Below are 18,899 nucleotides of genomic sequence, written 5' to 3'. Positions count from 1 at the left end.
TCACCATCACCCATGTCATTCAGAGCATGGGAAGATTGTCCACAGTCTTCATGGAAAAGGCCATGCAATGTTAAATAAAAACTGCCTTCACTATCACATACACAAATTATTTCAGAATTCTCCACCACAGAGTATTGCTAAAGGAAAATCCACCTATGAGTGGGAGAGGGAAATTTTAAACAGAATAGGAGCGAGTAGGAAAAGGTTAAATTTTCTGGCTATGCAGAAAAACACCAGAATGTACTGTTGTCAAAATGTCATGTAACATTCCATGATGCCACTGTTACTTTAGATTTACCCTTTTCAGAACAGTTTTTTCCTCCAAACATATAATAACTGATTTAAGTTTCCTAGTTTATATAAAGGAAAGTCTAAAAATGAGCAAGAAATTAATTTGTGCCCTTTGCCAGACCAAATTGTGTTGCACGTTGAACTTAAAAATAGTAATAATCCTCTTTTTGCAGGTTCCATTCAGGAGACAAGTCATGAGGAAGAATGAGGTTTTTCTAAAAAATAAGATTTTAATAAATTTTCTAAAACAGTGATTATGGCAAAAGTTCAACAGTTTTATTAGATCTGCTTCCTATTTCTTTCCAGCCTCAGAGACACACCGCCTAAGGATTTGCATAGTTGGTTTTCATTAGGGACTTTCCATTTTAAACTGCACATCCAGTATCTAAGCCAATTCATAATTACAACTATCCTTCAACTTTTGTCACAAAGCACATTATAGGAGCTCTCAAAGAGAAAAAAACAAATTCACACGTATATAGTGTTTCGCATGATGCAAGTGCAACCAGTATTACAATGTACGAAACTTTGCACATGACAAAGTTCTTAAACAGAAATGAGACAATTATCAGGTCATTTATTTTAGTGATGAGGGTTGAGGGACAAACAGTGGCCAAGCTAATGAGAACTTCCTTTTCTTGATATATACTATTAATGGTGAACAATAACCACTGGATCTTCACTACATAGAATACAATGTTGTATTTTTTCCTAAAATGGCAGATTTGAATTTTGTCATCAAGGTGAGGCCATTCAGTGCTTCGGCATGGAATATTTATTTAATTTTGACATCCAGAGAAAACATCAAATATTATTATATCAAATGTATATTTGGTCTACCGTTCTTTACCTATCTTTGATGTTCGATAACTGGAATTGAAGATAGTTTGCCTCTTCTCCAGTTCAATGAGCTTTAAGGGTGGTTGAGAAGTTCAACGTGTGATTGCAGAGACCGCCTCATTTGATACTGGTGGTATTTGATGAGAAGATGGAGATTTGGAGGTTTGTGACTCTGTCCAACTCCTCAATCACACCTCTAATGTTCCTGAAGTAGTCTCTTCGCATGATTGGTGCATTCCCAAATGATCCCGCTCTATTTTGGTTGGCCACAAACCAGGGATTTCCATGTTACAGTGAGGGTATTAGACATTGTTTTGGATGTTTCAAGTTTATCCTTAAAGCATTTCTGCTACCACCCTCTGTGTTCCCTGCTACAGTCAAGATCTGTGCAGTTGCTGAAGGAGTCTTTGTGTCAGGCATACAAATGACTTGTCCCATCCAGCAGAACTGGTTATGAGTGACTCGTGCTTCAGTCCTGGGGAGTTTGCCTCTTGGACTGCCTATCTTGCCTTTGGATTTTGAAGATCTTGTGAAGATATTGCCGTTGGCGTTTCTCCATTGATTTTAGGTGCCGGCTGAGGGTTATCTAAGTTTCTGAAGCATTATCGAGTTAAGGGATCACTGCTGCTCAATATACTACTTGGGTTTAACATTCTGATTCACAAATATATATTTTCTTAGTCTACTGAAGGCTGACCTTGCAACATTGGAGGCAATGAAGAATTTTGTTTGTCTATGTCTACCCCTGTTGAGAGGATGCCCCCAAGATTTGGAAATTGTTTTTTTTTAAAGACATCTTGCTATTGATCTTAGTTTTGCCATAGGAAATGGTTGAAACAGAAACTTCACATACTGTGGAGAAAGAATTGACAATAACTTGGTCCTCAGTTTCTGAGTGAGCACAGACATAAGCATCATCTACATACTGACATTCTCTTACTGAAGCTAGGGTCATTTTAGATTTGGAAAGAATATGAAGTACATGTAGTAGTCATTGTGCTCCTTCTATTTTAACAATCTGGACGAACTGGACAACTGTAATGTAGATGACCCATTTTATTTTGGACTGATGAATATGGAATTCTTTTGTAATTCAGTCTAAACACTAACTTGATCCTTTAATGTTGCGACAAAGCCACCTTAAATCTAGAATGCAGTACAGTACTTAAGGTAGCAGTTGCCCCAAACTCAAAAACGCAACCTCCAACAACAGTCACTCTTATTTGGAGACATCGATAGTATGGACCAGATTATCACCTGTTTTGTTCTGTCAATATTTACTCTTTCAGAACTTGATCATGGATAGCCAATTTAACTTAGTGCTCACATTCACAGATTTACGCCATGTACATCTAGTATAGATCTGAACACTACTCTGTATTTGAAAGGATTTGATTAAAATACCTACATTTCAAAACTTTTTCAAATACATTACTTGTACAGATGATGTATTGTGTTTTCAATTACCTACAAGGCAATCGGCAAAATGAACGAACTGCACAATTGTTGTTTGAAGAGTACAATTTCACCAGCATTACGGGACAGATGTTAAATCTATACATTTTCTTCAGGTCCTATTGGAAGGATGTTGTGAAACTTGAAAGGGTTCAGAAAAGATTTACAAGGATGTTGCCAGGGTTGGGGGATTTGAGCTATAGGGAGAGGCAGAATAGGCTAAGCCTGTTTTCCCTGGAGCATCGGAGGCTGAGGGATGACCTTACAGAGGTTTATAAAATCATGAGGGGCATGGATAGGATAAATGGACAGAGTTTTTTTTCTCCTCGGTGGGGGAGTCCAGAACTAGAGGGCATAAGTTTAGGGTGAGAGGGGAAGGATATAAAAGAGACTGAAGAGGCAAGTTTTCCACACAGAGAGTGGCACGTGTATGGAATGAGCTGACAGAGAAAGTAGTGGAGACTAGTACAAGTGCAACATTTAAAAGACATCTGGATGGGTATATGAATAAGGAAGGGTTTGGAGGGATATGGGCCAGGTGCTAGCAAGTAGGACTATTTTAGGTTAGGATATCTGGTCGGCATGGACAAGTTGGACTGAAGGGTCTGTATCCGTGCTATAAATCTCTATGATTATATATGGGTTTAGAGGCATAGATCATTACACCATAACATTATTTGAAAGGAGTACTTATTTTATAACAGGATTTTTAAAAATCACCCTGTGCACACTTGTGCTTCATGAACAGTTCTGGTTAAATACAAACTTGTAACCATTATTTCCATTATTTATTTATTTGAATTATCCAAATTTTGGAACATTAAGAATTTTAACAAACCAGTTGGAATCTCAAGCACAATAACCAAATATTCACTGTTTTACAAATGCTGATAATACTGTGCTTGGCTATGAGAAATTGGAAATGGTGCAGAAGAGATTTGCAAGGATTGAACCCTGTGGTATCCTGTTTACCAAAACACCTTTCTGCCATCATATGCTGTTCTGGCAGTAACTTCACAGCTGATCTGATAACCACTAAGGTGTGAAAGGATGTGCCGGACCTTCCAGTTTGAATTTGAACACTCCAAATTGTCTCTGCTGGCATCGGAAACAGAACTTCAATGACCTTCATTGAGTAAACATAGATTAAGAAATCTAATTCTGCCAATTTTTGCAAAGTACTCCAGCAATTTCTGTCATTGTGCTCTGGGCTGTATTAAACATCTTAAGGATAATGGCAGCAAATGCATGGAAACACTACCACCTGCAAGTTAACCTCCAAGCAACACACCATTGTGACTTGGACCTATATCAGCTTTTCATTCCCACTTACTCAAATTCCTGAAACTCCCTCTCTAATAGCACTGCACCAAAAACAATTGCAGAGGTTCAAGAAAGCAGGTCATGACCACGTTCTCCAGGCCACTAATGAAAGCTGGTCTAGACAACAATACCCACATTCCAGAAACATGTTTTTTGAAAATGCCAGGAGCTAGCATACTCTGAAACCCCATGACAGCTCATACCCCCTTTCCAGGTTATGTCCCCCACCCATTCTTATAACCCCACATAGCTTATTTTGGCCATTCATTCACTGTACACTGTAACAGATACTATACTGATAAAAGTTTATTTTAGTGTGTTATATTAAAATGTTTGAATACATTTTATTTTCTTAAAACAGAATCTCCTTTTGCTACAAGCATGGCTGACAAACCAGACATCCTAAGACCCTAAGTTATTGACGGTGCCGGACCTCTAATCATTGCTATTAATTTGACAATGTTTATTTACATAAAGATAAGAACGTTCAGGTTCTTGCAATGTCTGCTATTGATACTTCAAAAGGTCTAAGTGATTTACATTTTTATTTTCTTGAAGTGTAATTTTTTTTAAAATACCAGAAGTATTGTGTGAAAGACTTTTTCAAAACGTTTTTAAAATCACACATCATCTTATTATGGAACTATTATGCCACTCCTTTACTGTCACTGGGTCAAAGCCAGTTGACTGATACATTTCTGTAATCACTGTTATAAACAAAGTCTTTCAATTCTTACTCTCACCAGACAATCATTAGTGCTTGGTTTGCTATGTTATGGCCTTGCAAACCTGTAGGGCAACTTTATTGGTGTACTTCCAATCCAAGTTCCTAGTGTTCCTGTGCCCTATGCAGACTGGCACCTTCTAAGTAATAACTGACCTCCCCATTCATCCAACCAAACAGATTTATTTGTGCTGAAAATCAGTTGGCAGTCATTTGTGCATTCGGCAAGTGTATTAATGTCTTTCCTTTTAGTGCAGTCTTCCTCAATACTGACCACCATGCACACCACCAACCAAACAGGTTGACGCCATTTTAAAAATGTGGAAATCATGTTTTTGACTTTCAACTCCAAATCATTACCAAAAATTAAGAACAGCAGTGGTCCCAGCATTGATACTTTTAGAACACTGTTCAACCATCACCACGGTGAACAATGCTAACCTTTTCTATCACTATTTGCTTTCTGTATTAAAGCTATTTCGCAATGCATTCTGTAAGACGGTCTCCACATTCTCTGTCCTTTTTAGTCTATTATGAGATAACTTACTGATGGCATTTTTTGAGAATACAGGCAAATTACAACTGCTGTATTACCACAGTCTACTCACTTGTTAATTCCTGAAAAAATGTATCAAAGCTGAGCAAACATGATTTTTCTTTTGAGATTTATGCTGAATAGTCCATGTTTCTTTCTTTCTAGATGTTCCCTACACCTTCCTTTAGTCAGGCTTTCATCATTATCAACTACTTCATTCACTGGCAATGTACATCTTAAGGCAAAGTCTGTTTACTTTAAAAACATTTTTGCTCATATTACCACTTCTTTAAAATATTTCTGTAATGATTGTGAAGACATCAGCCAGGTTGACGTCGAAGAGGGGTTGTTAATCTGGTCCAAACAAGGAGCCCTGGCTGTCAGATAAAAACAAAATGTCAGATATCCTGATACTCAGAGTTGGATCAGTGTCTAGGACTTTCCACGTGTAAATAAAAGGTGACTTGATGTTGGGATAATGGCCTCTGTGGAGTTATTTTCTAACTATAAGAGAGTTCTGCATTGCCAACTGCCTTCCAAAACCCTACCATATTTACAGGCTGATTGCTAAATGCATCTTATATCTTCCATTTACAACAGAGGCCGCAACAAGTTAGATTACAGTAATACCAGCACATACCTCATTAATTTGTAAAAGGAAATACATACTTAATCATGGAAGACAATCAAATCACCAAAAGGATATAGTCAAACTTGTGACATCCTATACAAATTAATAATTGACTTGTAAAATAAATTTCCTCTTCCAAAATGCACCTTGTCATAGAAATAAACTGAATCTAAATGTCAAATGACTGCAATAAATCATACTCAAAACAGAGTTCAGTGACAGGAACACAGACTTCCAGAAGGGAGGGGGAAATAACACATTACCATCAACTTAGTTTTTAATAAAAGTTTGTCATTTACTCTACGGAGAATACTAAGTATTTCTGGCTAAGTCTGAACATCTGTTCAGTTGCGGGAAGTTAAATAATATATTTCAGAAGCCGGGGATGGGGAGCGGGTGGGGAGGGGGTGGGGGGCGGTGAGGAGGTGGGAAGGTGGTGACAGGGAGTAAGTATCAAATTTCTACTTAATGCCAAAATTCAGAAATCATGAACTCTTTGCCATCAAAATGAGGAAACAACAGAAAAGTGAAACACTTACCCATGTTGCGGATCGAGTGCAATAGCTCTTGGTTGATCAAGATCCTCCCAGAAAAGGACCTTACGAGACATTCCATTGAGATTGGCAACCTCTATTCGATTAGTTTCTGAATCCGCCCAATAAAGCTTCTTACCTAACCAGTCACAAGCTAATCCATCAGGCGAAACAAGGCCAGAGATGATCACTTTCTGCACATCCCCAGTTTGATTCACATACGTTTGTTTAATGGCTTCTTCACTTACGTCAGTCCAATAAATTGTGCCTTCGGAGTATAAAAAGTCAACTGCAGCTGCATCCTCCAGGCCACTGACTACGACAGTGGATTCAGGTCGCACTGCTTCTGCATCAACCAATCTGACATCTCGTCTATTAGCGAAAAGCAGTAGCGGTGATGCTATGGAGAAACAAAAAATAATACAGGTCATTCACTGGCTTTTTAAAAATAAGTTTTATCATTGTGTCTTGATAGTTTTTTCCCCTGCCCTACCCTACCCTTTTAACACTAAATCATGATAATTTTCAGTCCAGGAGCAAGGAAAAGCAATGTACCGCTATACAGCCTCTGACATTCTTTCCATGCTGCTGTTTTAACTTGCTCAGGTTCAGTAGCCTTTCCCCCAACATAATTTTACAGCAACATCAAAACATGTTCACACCCTATAGCATAAGAAATTATTTTTACACATCCTAAACAAACTGATCTTTAATGCATGGAACTATAAATACTAGTTAAAACGTTCAAACAATGTGATCAAGAAATAAAATAATTCTTCATGAAAAACAAATAAATCAACAACACAAGAATTGGAGGCTGAAGCAGAACATAAAGCCCCCGATCCTGCTTGGTCATTCAGTGTGATCATGATTGATTCTTGGCCTCAACTTCACCCTGTCTCACTCTGACAGACACCAAACATCTGTCAATTTCAGCCTTAGTTGTATTCAAAAATGGAGCATCCACAAACATTAAGGGTTGTGGATTCCAATGGTTCACAACCCTTTGAGTAAACAAATTTCTGCTGATCTCTGTTGTAAAGGATATGCATTGACAATAAGACTATACCTCCTGTTCTACATTACCCAGTCACAGGAAACAAACTCTCCTTGACTAATCTGTCAAGCTCTTTCTGAATCTCATATGTTTCAATGAGATCACCTCACATTAGTCTAAATGCCAGAGTTAAGATCCAATTTACTCAGCCTCTTATTCCCAAAACCAATCTAGTGAAAAAGGTTACATACAATGCACCTTCAGGTTATCATTTCTTCCCATATTTGTTATTAAATGTGAGTAATGGCGGGAGACACTCTGGATACACTCAAGAATTTGGCAATGGAACTAATACCAATTATATCTAAAAGCACAGCTACTGATGTACTCACCATTAGTCTCCACATATCAACTCAAATCAGCAAACATCAATTTCCTAATTCATAAAATTAGGAAAATTCAATTACATTTTTGCATAATTAAAATGTTTTCAATTTACTCTAATTTCCTGGAATGTGAGTGTTGCTAATAAGATTGCATTTGTTGTACACTCCTAACTGCCCTTAAAAGGTGATGGTGAAACCAGCAAGGACAGCAGGTTTCTATCCATGAGGGCACTAGTGAACCAGATAGGTTTTCATAACAACTGACAATTGTTTCACGGTCACCTTTACTGATGACTAGGTTTTAATTCCAGCTTAAAGAACTTAATTCAAACTCTATTAGCTGTTATGGTGGAATTTGAATATCTTTACTAATAAACCTTTTTTGGAGATATTATTGTATGCCTCTGGGACAGGAGGGATTTGAAACTGGGCCTCCTGGCTTAGAGGGAGGGACAATGCCACTTGTTTGAATTTGTATCCCCAGAGCATTTGTCTGGGGCTCTGGTGACTAGCCCAGTGACATTACTGTTACACCACCACTTCCCCTGAAAGGTTTCTTGGATTATTTCAGAAGGAAGTGGACACTGCAGCACAATATAGTTTTCAAGTTGGCTCTATAGACTTCTGCAAAACTGTAATAAATCAGTCCTCAGCTTACCACAAATCTTTGCTACAATCCACAATTTAGCATATAGCAGTCTCTATAGAAATAAAACTGTAAGCTTCTAGTTCCACTATTCCTTCCATGATTTCCATGTATTGGGGAGGGAAGCGAAATGGGGGGAAAAAAAAGTAATTGATTAGTAAATTGGTGCACCAAGTCTTCTCCAGCTTGGTGTCCATCAGGGGAATTCCTACTCAACTTGTACAAAGAAAACATAGTGATATATTGGAACACTAAAAAAGGAAAACTGGTTGAAAGAAGTTACTCAGAATAAGATGAGTTGGGAAAAAAAAGTCAAAGAAATTTAAATAGACCCTTTTACCTTTTCTGAAGTGCTTAATAGACAAATTACAGATATTCTGAACTGTTTAAAAAAATGCAGCGGGAGATCCAAGATGGCGGCGACTCAGCAAGTCTGAGTCTATAGTGCTCCTCCCAAGACCTATGCAAAGTGGGCCACCCTCCTCCAAGACACTCACCAAATCATTTAAAAATAGTTTTTATTTAATGTAATTAGTGATTCAGTACTAAATTTAAACAGTTCAGTCTCCTGTAAAAATGACGAGGGGGAAAGGAGCCTGCAGTTCTCAGCAGGCAGGAGCCCCTCCCCCACCCTCTCCAGCTGCAGCAGAGGCGTCCGCAGCCATCCCGGGGGACTGACCTACAGTGGCGAAAATAATCTCCAAACTCGATGCGAAGATCAATGCTTTCATTGAAGAGTCCCGAAGTCGATGGAATTCATTCTCAGCCGCGCTACAAAAGCACGGCTGAGACATCAAAGAAATTGAGTGCTGAGTCGGAGGGCGGAGCTAAAGGCCGTAAGCTCTGAGGCCATTGCAGAATTGGCCGTGGATCGGGTCCGGACTCTCGAGCAGCAAGTCCGGACCTTAGAGGACCATATTGACAACCTTGAGAATCGAGGTCGTCAAAAAAATATTCGTTTGCTGGGCCTTCCCGAATGGCAAGAAGGCGGCCAGCTTACATGGTTCCTTGAACAGTGGCTTCCACAGCTTTTAGATCTGGAGGCTGGATCAGGCCAGGTAAGGGTGGAATGGGCTTACCAGGTTGCAATACGTGGGCCCGGCTCGAACCAGTGCCCCCGCCTGGTCCTGTTCCGCTGCAGAGCTATAAGGTGAGGCAGATGCTCTTGGAAGCCTCCAGAAATCTTGGGAAAAATCCCCAAGCCATGATTTATAAAGGATCCAAGATTATGTTATTTCAGGACTTTTCCCCAGCTCTGGTCTGAAAGAGGAAGGTGTTTGATGAAGCGAAGAAACGTTTAAGGGATTTAAACATTCAATACTCCTTGTACTACCCAGCTCTACTACGCTTCAGCCATGAAGGGTCCGTGTATAACTTCGGCTCACAAGAGAAGGCCAAGGAACTTTTGGACTCTCTTAGAATTTATCTAAGAGTTATTTGATGTTGTTTTGCCCTAACCCCACCCCGGTTTACCACCCCACCCCGGTTTACCCCCCTTTTTTTTCCTGTCATTACCTTACTGTTTAATATTATCTCCGGGGGATGGGAAGAAGGGTTTATTTATTCATTCTTTACTTGGCGATTTTCATTAAGATGGTGGGGGGGGAGGTGGCTTTCTTAACCTATTTTATCTTTGTCCTTGGGAGCAGGGTTGTTTTTCCCATGATTTTGTATTACTATATTTAATTATTATTTGCTGAGACTATAATATTATAGTCATATATGTTCATAGATGGTATTAACATTACCAAATATATCCAGGTGTTGGTGTGGGGGGGGGGGGGGGGAAATAGGGTACTCTCTGCTAGTTCTAGTTCAGTGGTATACTTGAATTTTCTTTATCCTATCGAAGGGTGCCTGGGTCAAGGGTGGGGCATTGGTTGAGAGAGGTTATGATGGGTTTTTTGGGAAGGAAGTGATGCCCCCTGGAAATAAGGGGGAAGATCCCCATTTAAATAAGATTATACTTTTTTAAAATTATTTAGAAATAGTTTTTTTATTATATTGATCTAAATGTATTAAAGAGCTTTTATTTTTGTGAATTTTATATGCTCTCTGCTCGGGATGTTTTGGATAGGGTTCCTTCTCCCGGGGGAGGGGGGGGATCTTAGTCTTGCCCGGTGATTATGGATGATCAGTCGTTTAAATGGTGCGCCTGGAATGTCACGGGGAGTAATTCACCAATCAAAAGGAGGAGAGTATTATCAAACCTCAAGAAAGAGAGGATCGATATAGCTCTCCTATAGGAGACACATTTATTGGATAAAGAACACCTGAAATTACGACAGGGAAGAGATTGTTTTCCATTCTCCGTTTCTGTGCAGGGAAAATCATTTTGGTAAACTGGGTGGCTGAGGGCCCTCATGGACTTTCGTGTTGGCACAGAATAATTATGGAATATGCTCCCCCGACTTCCTTACAAATATGGTGCATCAGGAGAAAAACCAAATTATTCCATAAAAATGTGGCAGTCCTTCTTGAATTACACAAATACAGATATCTCGGTCATCCTACAAGGGCCTTTATGTAATTGAGAGGATGAACCTGGCTGGTCCGGGGCCCCTGGGAGAGGAATCCCGCATGAATACAGGTTTTGTTGTGATCTGATGTTAACACATTCCAAGCATGTATATCACTGCTCAATTTGTGTTATCCGTTTTTTTCTCTCTCTGGAATAATGTAAGAATTTTAATCATACACTCTGGTTAGTTGAGTTATGTCTTTTATTCTCTTGGTATTTTTGTTTTCTTGTTTGATAGATTTTGGTTACCATTTATTTAAGATTTAACTGTATATCAATGTTTATATTTGTGTTTTTTTTAAGTCTTCTTTTGTAAACTTGTAAAAACATGTTAAATTTTCAATAAAAATATCTATTAAAAAAATGCAGCAGCTGACACACGTACAACAAGATCTCACGTTTAGCAGACACTACATAAAATTTAGCATCGGTTTTTCATCAGATTGGCCATGATCTCACTGAATGGCGCAGCAGGCTTGATGGCCCCCTATTTCCGATATTCTCACATAAAGCTACAAATCTAACAATGTGCAGCCCAATCAATTTAGTTTTATTGATAGACATGCTCCTTGCCTATTCTTAGAACTGGTTTACAAAGGCTCTTATGGGAAATGCATTTCTAACTCTCTATTACAACAGAAAAGGGAACAGAGCTGCATTTCCAAGAAAAGATAACTTTGAAGGCGGTGGTGGGGGCAGCAAGATGGGAGCATGTTGGTGTGACTTTAAGCTTGGCTTTCCTTTGAATTAAGCACATCGTTCCTTATTTATTAACTGGTGAGAGTGGTGTCAGAGTTGGAAAAGTTGTATTAGGAGCCCAAGGATTCAAGGGACCCAAGAGAAGGACTGATCCCTGGCATAAAGCAAGAGAAGGGGAAAGGGACTGGCAGTTGATACAGGAGAGGGAGAAAAAGGTCAGTGCTCAGGAATCCTAAAGACTCTCGATGGGGTCAGAGTATTTGCATGCCTTCACGCTCCAAGAATTTCACTAAAAAAAAATGCACTTATAAACACTTTTTGATCTCTTCTGGCTACTCCCTGATTATGGTATTTTTGAGTGGGGTTTTGAAAAGATTGTAGCTCAGATGCAGGTTCTGGATGTAGGTTTATTCACTGAGCTAGAAGGTTCATTTCCAGACGTTTTGTCATCCTACTAGGTCACATCTTCAGTGGGCCTCAGGCGAAGCACTGTTGAAAATTCCTGCTTTCTATTTCTTTGTTGGGTTTCTTTGGATTGGATTGGTGATGTTACTTCCTGTGGTGATGTTATTTCCTGTGGTGAAGTCACTTCCTGTTCTTTTTCTCAGGGGGTAGTAGATGGGGTCTAACTTGATATGTTTGTTGAGAGTTCTGGTTGGAATGCCATGCTTCCAGGAATTCTCGTGCATGTCTTTGTTTGGCTTGTCCTAGGATGGATGTGTTATCCCAGTCAAGTGGTGTCCTTCCTAATCTGTATGTAAGGATACTAGTGAGAGAGGGTCATGTCATTTTGTGGCTAGTTGGTGTTCATGTACCCTGGTGGCTAGTTTTCGACCTGTTTGTCCAGTGTAGTATTTGTTACAGTCCTTGCATGGTATTTTGTAAATGACATGAGTTTGCTTGATGTCTGCAGAGGGTCATTCAAGCTGCTGTTTTAGTGAGCTGGTAGGTTTGTGGGCTACCATGATGCCAAGGGGTCTGAGTAGTCTGCCAGTCATTTCTGAGATACCTGTGATGTGGGGAAGAGTCGCTAGGGTTTTTGGACGTGATTTGTCTGCTTGTTCGGGTTTGTTGATGAGAAATCGGCAGACTGCATTCATTGGGTACCCACTCTTTTTGAATACACGATATAGGTGATTTTCCTCTGCTCTGCGTAGTTCTTCTGTGCTGCAGGGTGTGTTGGCTCATTGAAATAATGTTCTGATGCAGTTTTGTTTGTGGATGTTGGGGTGATTGCTTCTGTAGTTCAATATTTGGTCCGTATATGTTGTTTTCCTGTAGACGCTGGTGTAAAGTTCCCCATTGGCTATTCGCTCTACTGTGACATCTAGGATTGGCAGTTTGCTGTTGACTTCCTCCTCCTTAGTGAAATTTATGCCAGTAAATGTATTATTGATGGTCTTGAAGGTTTCCTTTAATTTGTTTCATTTAGTGATGACAAAGGTGTCATCCATGTAGCAGACCCAAAGTTTGGGTTGGGTGGTTAGCAGAGCTGTTTGTTCGAGTCTCTGCATTACTGCCTTATTAAGAACCCGGATATCAAAGATCCCATGGTGTTCTGTTGGTTTGTCTGTAGGTTTTGTTGTTGAAGGTGAAGTGTGTAGTAAGGCATAGGTCCATTAGCTTGATGATACTGTCCTTGCTGATGAAGTTAGTGGTGTTTGCTGTTGTGTCTCTTTGGGTCTTCTTATAGGTGTAATCAGTGTTTGCTTGGCCAGGTTAATGTTGATTGATGTAAATAGGGCTATTTCATCAAAGGAGACCATTATTTCATCCTCTTCTATGTTAGTGCCTTTGATGGTCTTCAGGAATTATTGGGTGGAGTGGATGGAGTGGCATGAGTCTTTTACTAAGTGTTTTCATCTTTGATTTAGCTCCTTGGCCATTCTGTAAGTTGGTTTTCCAGGTAGTGAGACTATGGGTCTGAGGGGGGCTCCTGGTTTGTGAATTTTGAGTAATCCATAGAAGCATGATGTGTTGGGTCCATCTGGTTTCATTTTTTGGAAGTTGTTCTTATTTCTGAATTTGGTATTTTTGAACTTGGGGTTGCCCCACATAGATCGCTCAAATCTAAAGGTTAAAATGCCATTGGTATTAAGAAAGTAAAACAGTAACTTAAACAATCTGGCTTTTTCCAAGGATAAAAATGTATAACTTTTTTCTCCGGAGGAGTCCTCTTGAGATTTTCTAAAGGGTTACTTCTTGATTTTTAGAGGCTACTTTTCTACTCTTGCTGACTCCTTGATTCATATTGTAATACTGGGTATTTGTACTCACACAGAATCAGAATTAGAAGATTTAGTCAATACCCTCAATAATAATCAGCTCTCACTTAAACTTACAGCCACAACACACAAGGAAACATGAACTGATACTGCAGTATTTAAATTGGTAGAAGACAACAGGCATAAGTTTGCAATTTTTTCCAAAATAACTGACACATACTTCTAAACAAGTCTGAAACACACTTTCCATAGACTGAAAAAGTCACAGCTAATGCATTTTCATGACTTATGCACAAAGTAGGAACACTTTTAACAGGCATACATCATCCTTTCTACTGCATCTCAGATTGAAATTTAATAATGAACTAAGCATTTATTCTAATAGGGATCCACCACTTTTTCTTCCCAAGTATAGTAGCTCCTGAACATTCCCCTTCACCCATTTTGTAGCCTCATTCTCTCTGCACAATACCCTTTACCCCCATACCTGGCCAACCATGCTAGGCATTCTAAATTGCATATGTACCCACCCCAGATGCAGTAGACAGAACTCCTGGATCTGGTAAAAATTCTGATCACCATTTTAGCTGTATGCAGCCTCTCATCCTGACCTTGGTTGCTCCTCCCCTCATAGGTTGCTTCCCTCCCACAATTGTTGCTGATGGATTGACTAGTGGGTAGATGGAGGGGTGTAAGCCCTACTCCAAATCATATTTCTTATGTTCTCATGAACAATAAACAACCAGAGGGATCATTACTTGATCTCTAAACTGAAACAGAATATTGTCACTATAACTAGATATGTCCCAATGCTAAGTAAGGGCAAAACTGTCCAGGATCTCAACCCTACACCATACACTAATAGGTCCTGCTGGGTATGAATTGATGCTATTCAAGTCAATAACAAGACTGGGCATCAAATAACCAACATTTGCAAGCAAAACCTATATGAATGATGGCTTAATTACATGAAGCACCAGAACGCAATTATAACTGCTAGAAATTATACATCTGAATGGAATCATAAATTTCAGGAAATGAGGGGGACAAAACAAATTGTAACATCCTTTCTATTTAAAAAGGAGTATCAGTGAGAAGCGATCAGTGTGTGAATTTAAAAATAAGTCTTTTATCCTACATAGATGGGCTTATGCTTCAGTTTCAGCAATTCCAGGTCACTACACTCCACTGTAACCTACATTATAAGCTGCAAGATATTGGACACTTTCCATAATTCTCCAGACAACCTGCAGTAACCACTGTCCAGAAAATCCTGATACAAGAGCCTGGGTAATTTTTAAACATTTGTTCATGAGCCATGAACATCATTGACTGGGTCAACATTTATCACCCATCCCTAATTGCCTTTGATAAGGTGATGATGAGCTGCCTTCTTGAACTACTGCAATCTTAGGTGTTAAGTACATTCCGAGCGCTGTATGGCCGAGAGCTCCAGGATTTTGACTCAGCGACTGCGAAGGAGTGGCAAAAATGCTCTAAATCAGCATTCTCCCTGGTTTGGAAAAGAACTCACAAAATGGATAATTATTTTTGCAAAGTTCTAACAAGTGATCTTTGTATTTTCTCCAAAATTCTTATTTCACACAGCTTGTCGGCAATAGTATTATGGAGCATAAAATAAGTGCTTTCACCAAGAGCTTCCAATTATAAACTCACCCCTGAACAGATAAGTATACAAATAAACACAGCAATTTTTGTTGACTATGTTAGATCTTAGTAGACCATTGCCATCTGTTCCACATTAGAACAGAAGAAAGAAAAGTAGGAGATAAAGATAGACGATTTTTTTAATTAAAAAGACTGAGCAAAGTAAGTGCTCTAAAATTGAATGATAGGGAGGCGGGGGTGGAGAGGAGGGAACAGAGAGCGGATCCAGGTAAGGAAACAACTTACATTGAAAGGAATACCAATACAGGACGAGTACCCACAAGTAATCTACAACTTGAAACAAGATGGTTACTGCTTTAAAGTTATTCCTCAGTTCAAGAGCCCCTGCTTGCAGCAGGGGAGCTTTATTTTAAAAAGACAGTTTCAACAAAGCATCTGCCAATGAGAGACAGCCTTGGAAAATCCCACAAATTGAGTCATTGATTACCCTGAAGCTTTCTTTAACATGGATTCTAGTCAGGAACTCTTTTAATTTAGCAGCATTTTAGAAAACAATTTTCTAGAAGTTTGCCTTAAAGCATGTCTGAGTGCCAACTAGTACAGACTTATTAATAAAGTTGAAAATGGGTTTAATCGCAAAAACTAAGCACTTTTCATCAGAGTATATAGGCTACTACTGTGGCCACCACAGCCGTAAGTAACAGAAACTGACTTCAAAAGTCTCCACAAAACAATGAAAAGTTGTGTTGTTATACTGAGGTCAGCTTGAGAAAATTAAATGTTTTTAATACCTGAAGGCTCGTGAAAAGGTGCATGTTAGTGCCCTGTGCCAAGTAAAGCGTTAGAAGTATTTGTTTAGGGCAGCAGATGGGGTAATTAGTGAAAAGTCACCATGGTGATTAACTTCATCTGAGGGCATGGCAAATTCTGTGGGCTGGGCCAGTTTCCAATGTGTTTTTTTATATAAAAAAAAACAGCCCATGCGATCAGGAGATTTGTTCCGTGGTGGATATAATCCGCATTTGAATTTTTCTGTTTTTGATGCTGGCTTGGCAACATTTGGGTAAACCATGCTGAAAAAAAAGCACTGCAACTTAGCAGGAAACTCAGACCAGGCCAGTTGGGACTACAAGGACATGTTCCCCTAGGAAATTCACATACTATTGACATTTTGCGTCAACATTTATTAACATTTTCAAAAAGAAAGAGATAATGCTTTGAAACAGGTCCTTTCCTGCACCTCGGAACAGATTGTGGCCACAAAATGACTGTATTATTACAACTCTCCAATACAAGTAACAGACTCCATGAATTGAATTCAGAAGTTAAGAAGAAAACTCCGTCAAAGTAGTGGATCTTTTTTAAATTAAGCCAGCAGCTGTAGAATGACTGAATATGTTCACTAACAATAGATTTGTAGGAGCAAGTCTAATAATGTCAGAAGTCATACAACATCAGGTTATAGCCCAACAGCCTTACTTGAAATCACAAGCTTTCAGAGCACTGTTCTTTTGTCAGGTGAAAGAGCAGTGCCCTGAAAGCCTGTGATTTCAAAGAACTTGTTGAACTATAACCTCGTGTCATACAACTTCTGACTTTGTCCACCCCAGTCCAACACATCAAGTCTAATAACAAGTTAGGTGTAGTGAATAACTCATTGGAATGTGTACATTTATCCAACAGTGAACAGAGTTCAATATTATGTTTGGAAGGGAGAAACACACAGTCGCTAAGATTCTCGATCAAGGCAAGTCTAACTAAGAATGTCCACAGTAAACTAGGCAAACTAGGCTTATGCCCGAAACGTCGAATCTCCTGTTCCTTGGATGCTGCCTGACCTGCTGCACTTTTCCAGCAACACATTTTCAGCCAAGAGCTCCTACTGCCAAAATATACAGCCATTAATAATTGAAAAGGTAAGGAATAACAGAACTAAAAAGAAAACACAAATAAAAAGAACAGACCCTGGTGGATGGGAAAAATAAAGGTGCAGCAAATGGTAATAAAACACATAGATTTACAACAAGGGAGAATGAAAAAATAAAGTATTTCAGTAGAGGAAGAGTACAGCATGCTGAACACCATAAGGAAACAAAGTTTGAATCAAAGATGGTAATTTACCTAAATGTAAGAAAATTAACAGTGTTGAATAAAAAGGCATTAAAGAGGAATAAATCCCCAGGACTAGATGGCTTCCACCCAAGGGTTTTTAATAGAGTAAGTGGGAACTTTACAGATGGACTAACTACAATCTTGCAAGTTATCACAATTGCATTGAAAATTGAAATTTTCCAGATCTTTTTAGGCTACCAAACTAATCACTGTGACAATTTTCTTCAATTTCCTCAGTTTGCAGCCCTTTTAAAAGTTACTGGAATTAAACTTATTTGCAAGGGCCATGATAATGTTTTAGATATTGAATAAAACACTCTACTATTTAAGAAAGAAGTGGGAAAGGAAATCAAAGATATACAGACCAATATGAGAATAAGCCATTAAAGTCCACAATTAAGGATATAATGACTTTCTTTTGGTCAGGAAGAGGTCTGGCATGGAAGGAAGCTCTCTGCCTTTTTTGAAGATGTGATTGAAAGAGTGCACAAGGGATTGATCAAGGATGTGATTTATATGGACTTTCAAAAGACACTTGATCAAGTCTTTCATAAGAGCCTGAATTGCAGTTGTAACTTGTGGAATTGAAATCACATTGTTGACATAGTCAGGAAATAGATCATGTGATAAGAGACAGAGTAGGAGTAATGGGCAGACATGTGAATTTGCAAAATGTGACTACTGGTGTCCTGCAGGAAGGTATGTCACAGTCTCAAATAGTTAATATATTTATTAGCAATTTAAATGTTAGGATGGAGAACTATATAGCATTGTTGGAAAAGAAAGCAAGCATTGTAATTGTATAAATGGAAGCAATAATTTAGAGAGATTCTAAATTCATTGAATAAGCTGTAATAAATGTTTTTCAACCTCCAAGTTTGGAATTATCCATGTTGGGCCCAAAACAGATTGATCAGACTACTTTCAAAATGGTGAACAGCAAGCCAGTGAATGTAGCAGACTTTAGCATCCACGTACATAGATTTTAAAGTGTTACAGACAGGTACAAACTCAAATATAAAAGGCTAAAGGAGTGCTAGTCTTTACACCTTAAAGATTAGAATTTGAGGTAAGTCACATTACAGGTTGTAGAAAACCATAATTCTGCAGTATGGCGAGCAGTTCAGGGCAATGTTATATTGGAATTACATTCTGCCCAACATAGGTTTACAGAAGTTACATCTGGGCTCCAACAGTTAGGTCATGAGGAGTGGTGACACAAACTTTATGTGCACTTCTGGGAATTGAAAGGGATAAAGGGTAATTTGATGGAAATTTCAGATTTCTAGGTGGAGAGGATAGATGGAATTGACATGATCTAAAAGAAATTGGAATCATGCTTTTCAAGAGAG

At 38.9% G+C, this 18,899-nt stretch overlaps 1 protein-coding gene across 1 annotated transcript in view; it reads right to left on the bottom strand.

Annotated features, from left to right (window-relative positions):
- The window catches only part of LOC132824426 (low-density lipoprotein receptor-related protein 5-like), a 207,830-nt gene that overhangs the window by 166,290 nt on the left and 22,641 nt on the right, over positions 1 to 18,899 (bottom strand). Inside the window, exon 2 of the mRNA XM_060838902.1 lies at positions 6,339 to 6,732. Within this exon, the coding sequence (XP_060694885.1) occupies positions 6,339 to 6,732 (394 nt within the window). The remainder of the gene's footprint in view (positions 1 to 6,338; positions 6,733 to 18,899) is intronic.

The sequence above is a fragment of the Hemiscyllium ocellatum genome, chromosome 18 (assembly GCF_020745735.1).
Source record: "Hemiscyllium ocellatum isolate sHemOce1 chromosome 18, sHemOce1.pat.X.cur, whole genome shotgun sequence".
Classification (NCBI taxonomy): Eukaryota; Metazoa; Chordata; class Chondrichthyes; order Orectolobiformes; family Hemiscylliidae; genus Hemiscyllium; species Hemiscyllium ocellatum.
Note: the sequence above shows the minus strand (reverse complement) of the source record. Positions and strands in the feature narration are given on the sequence as shown.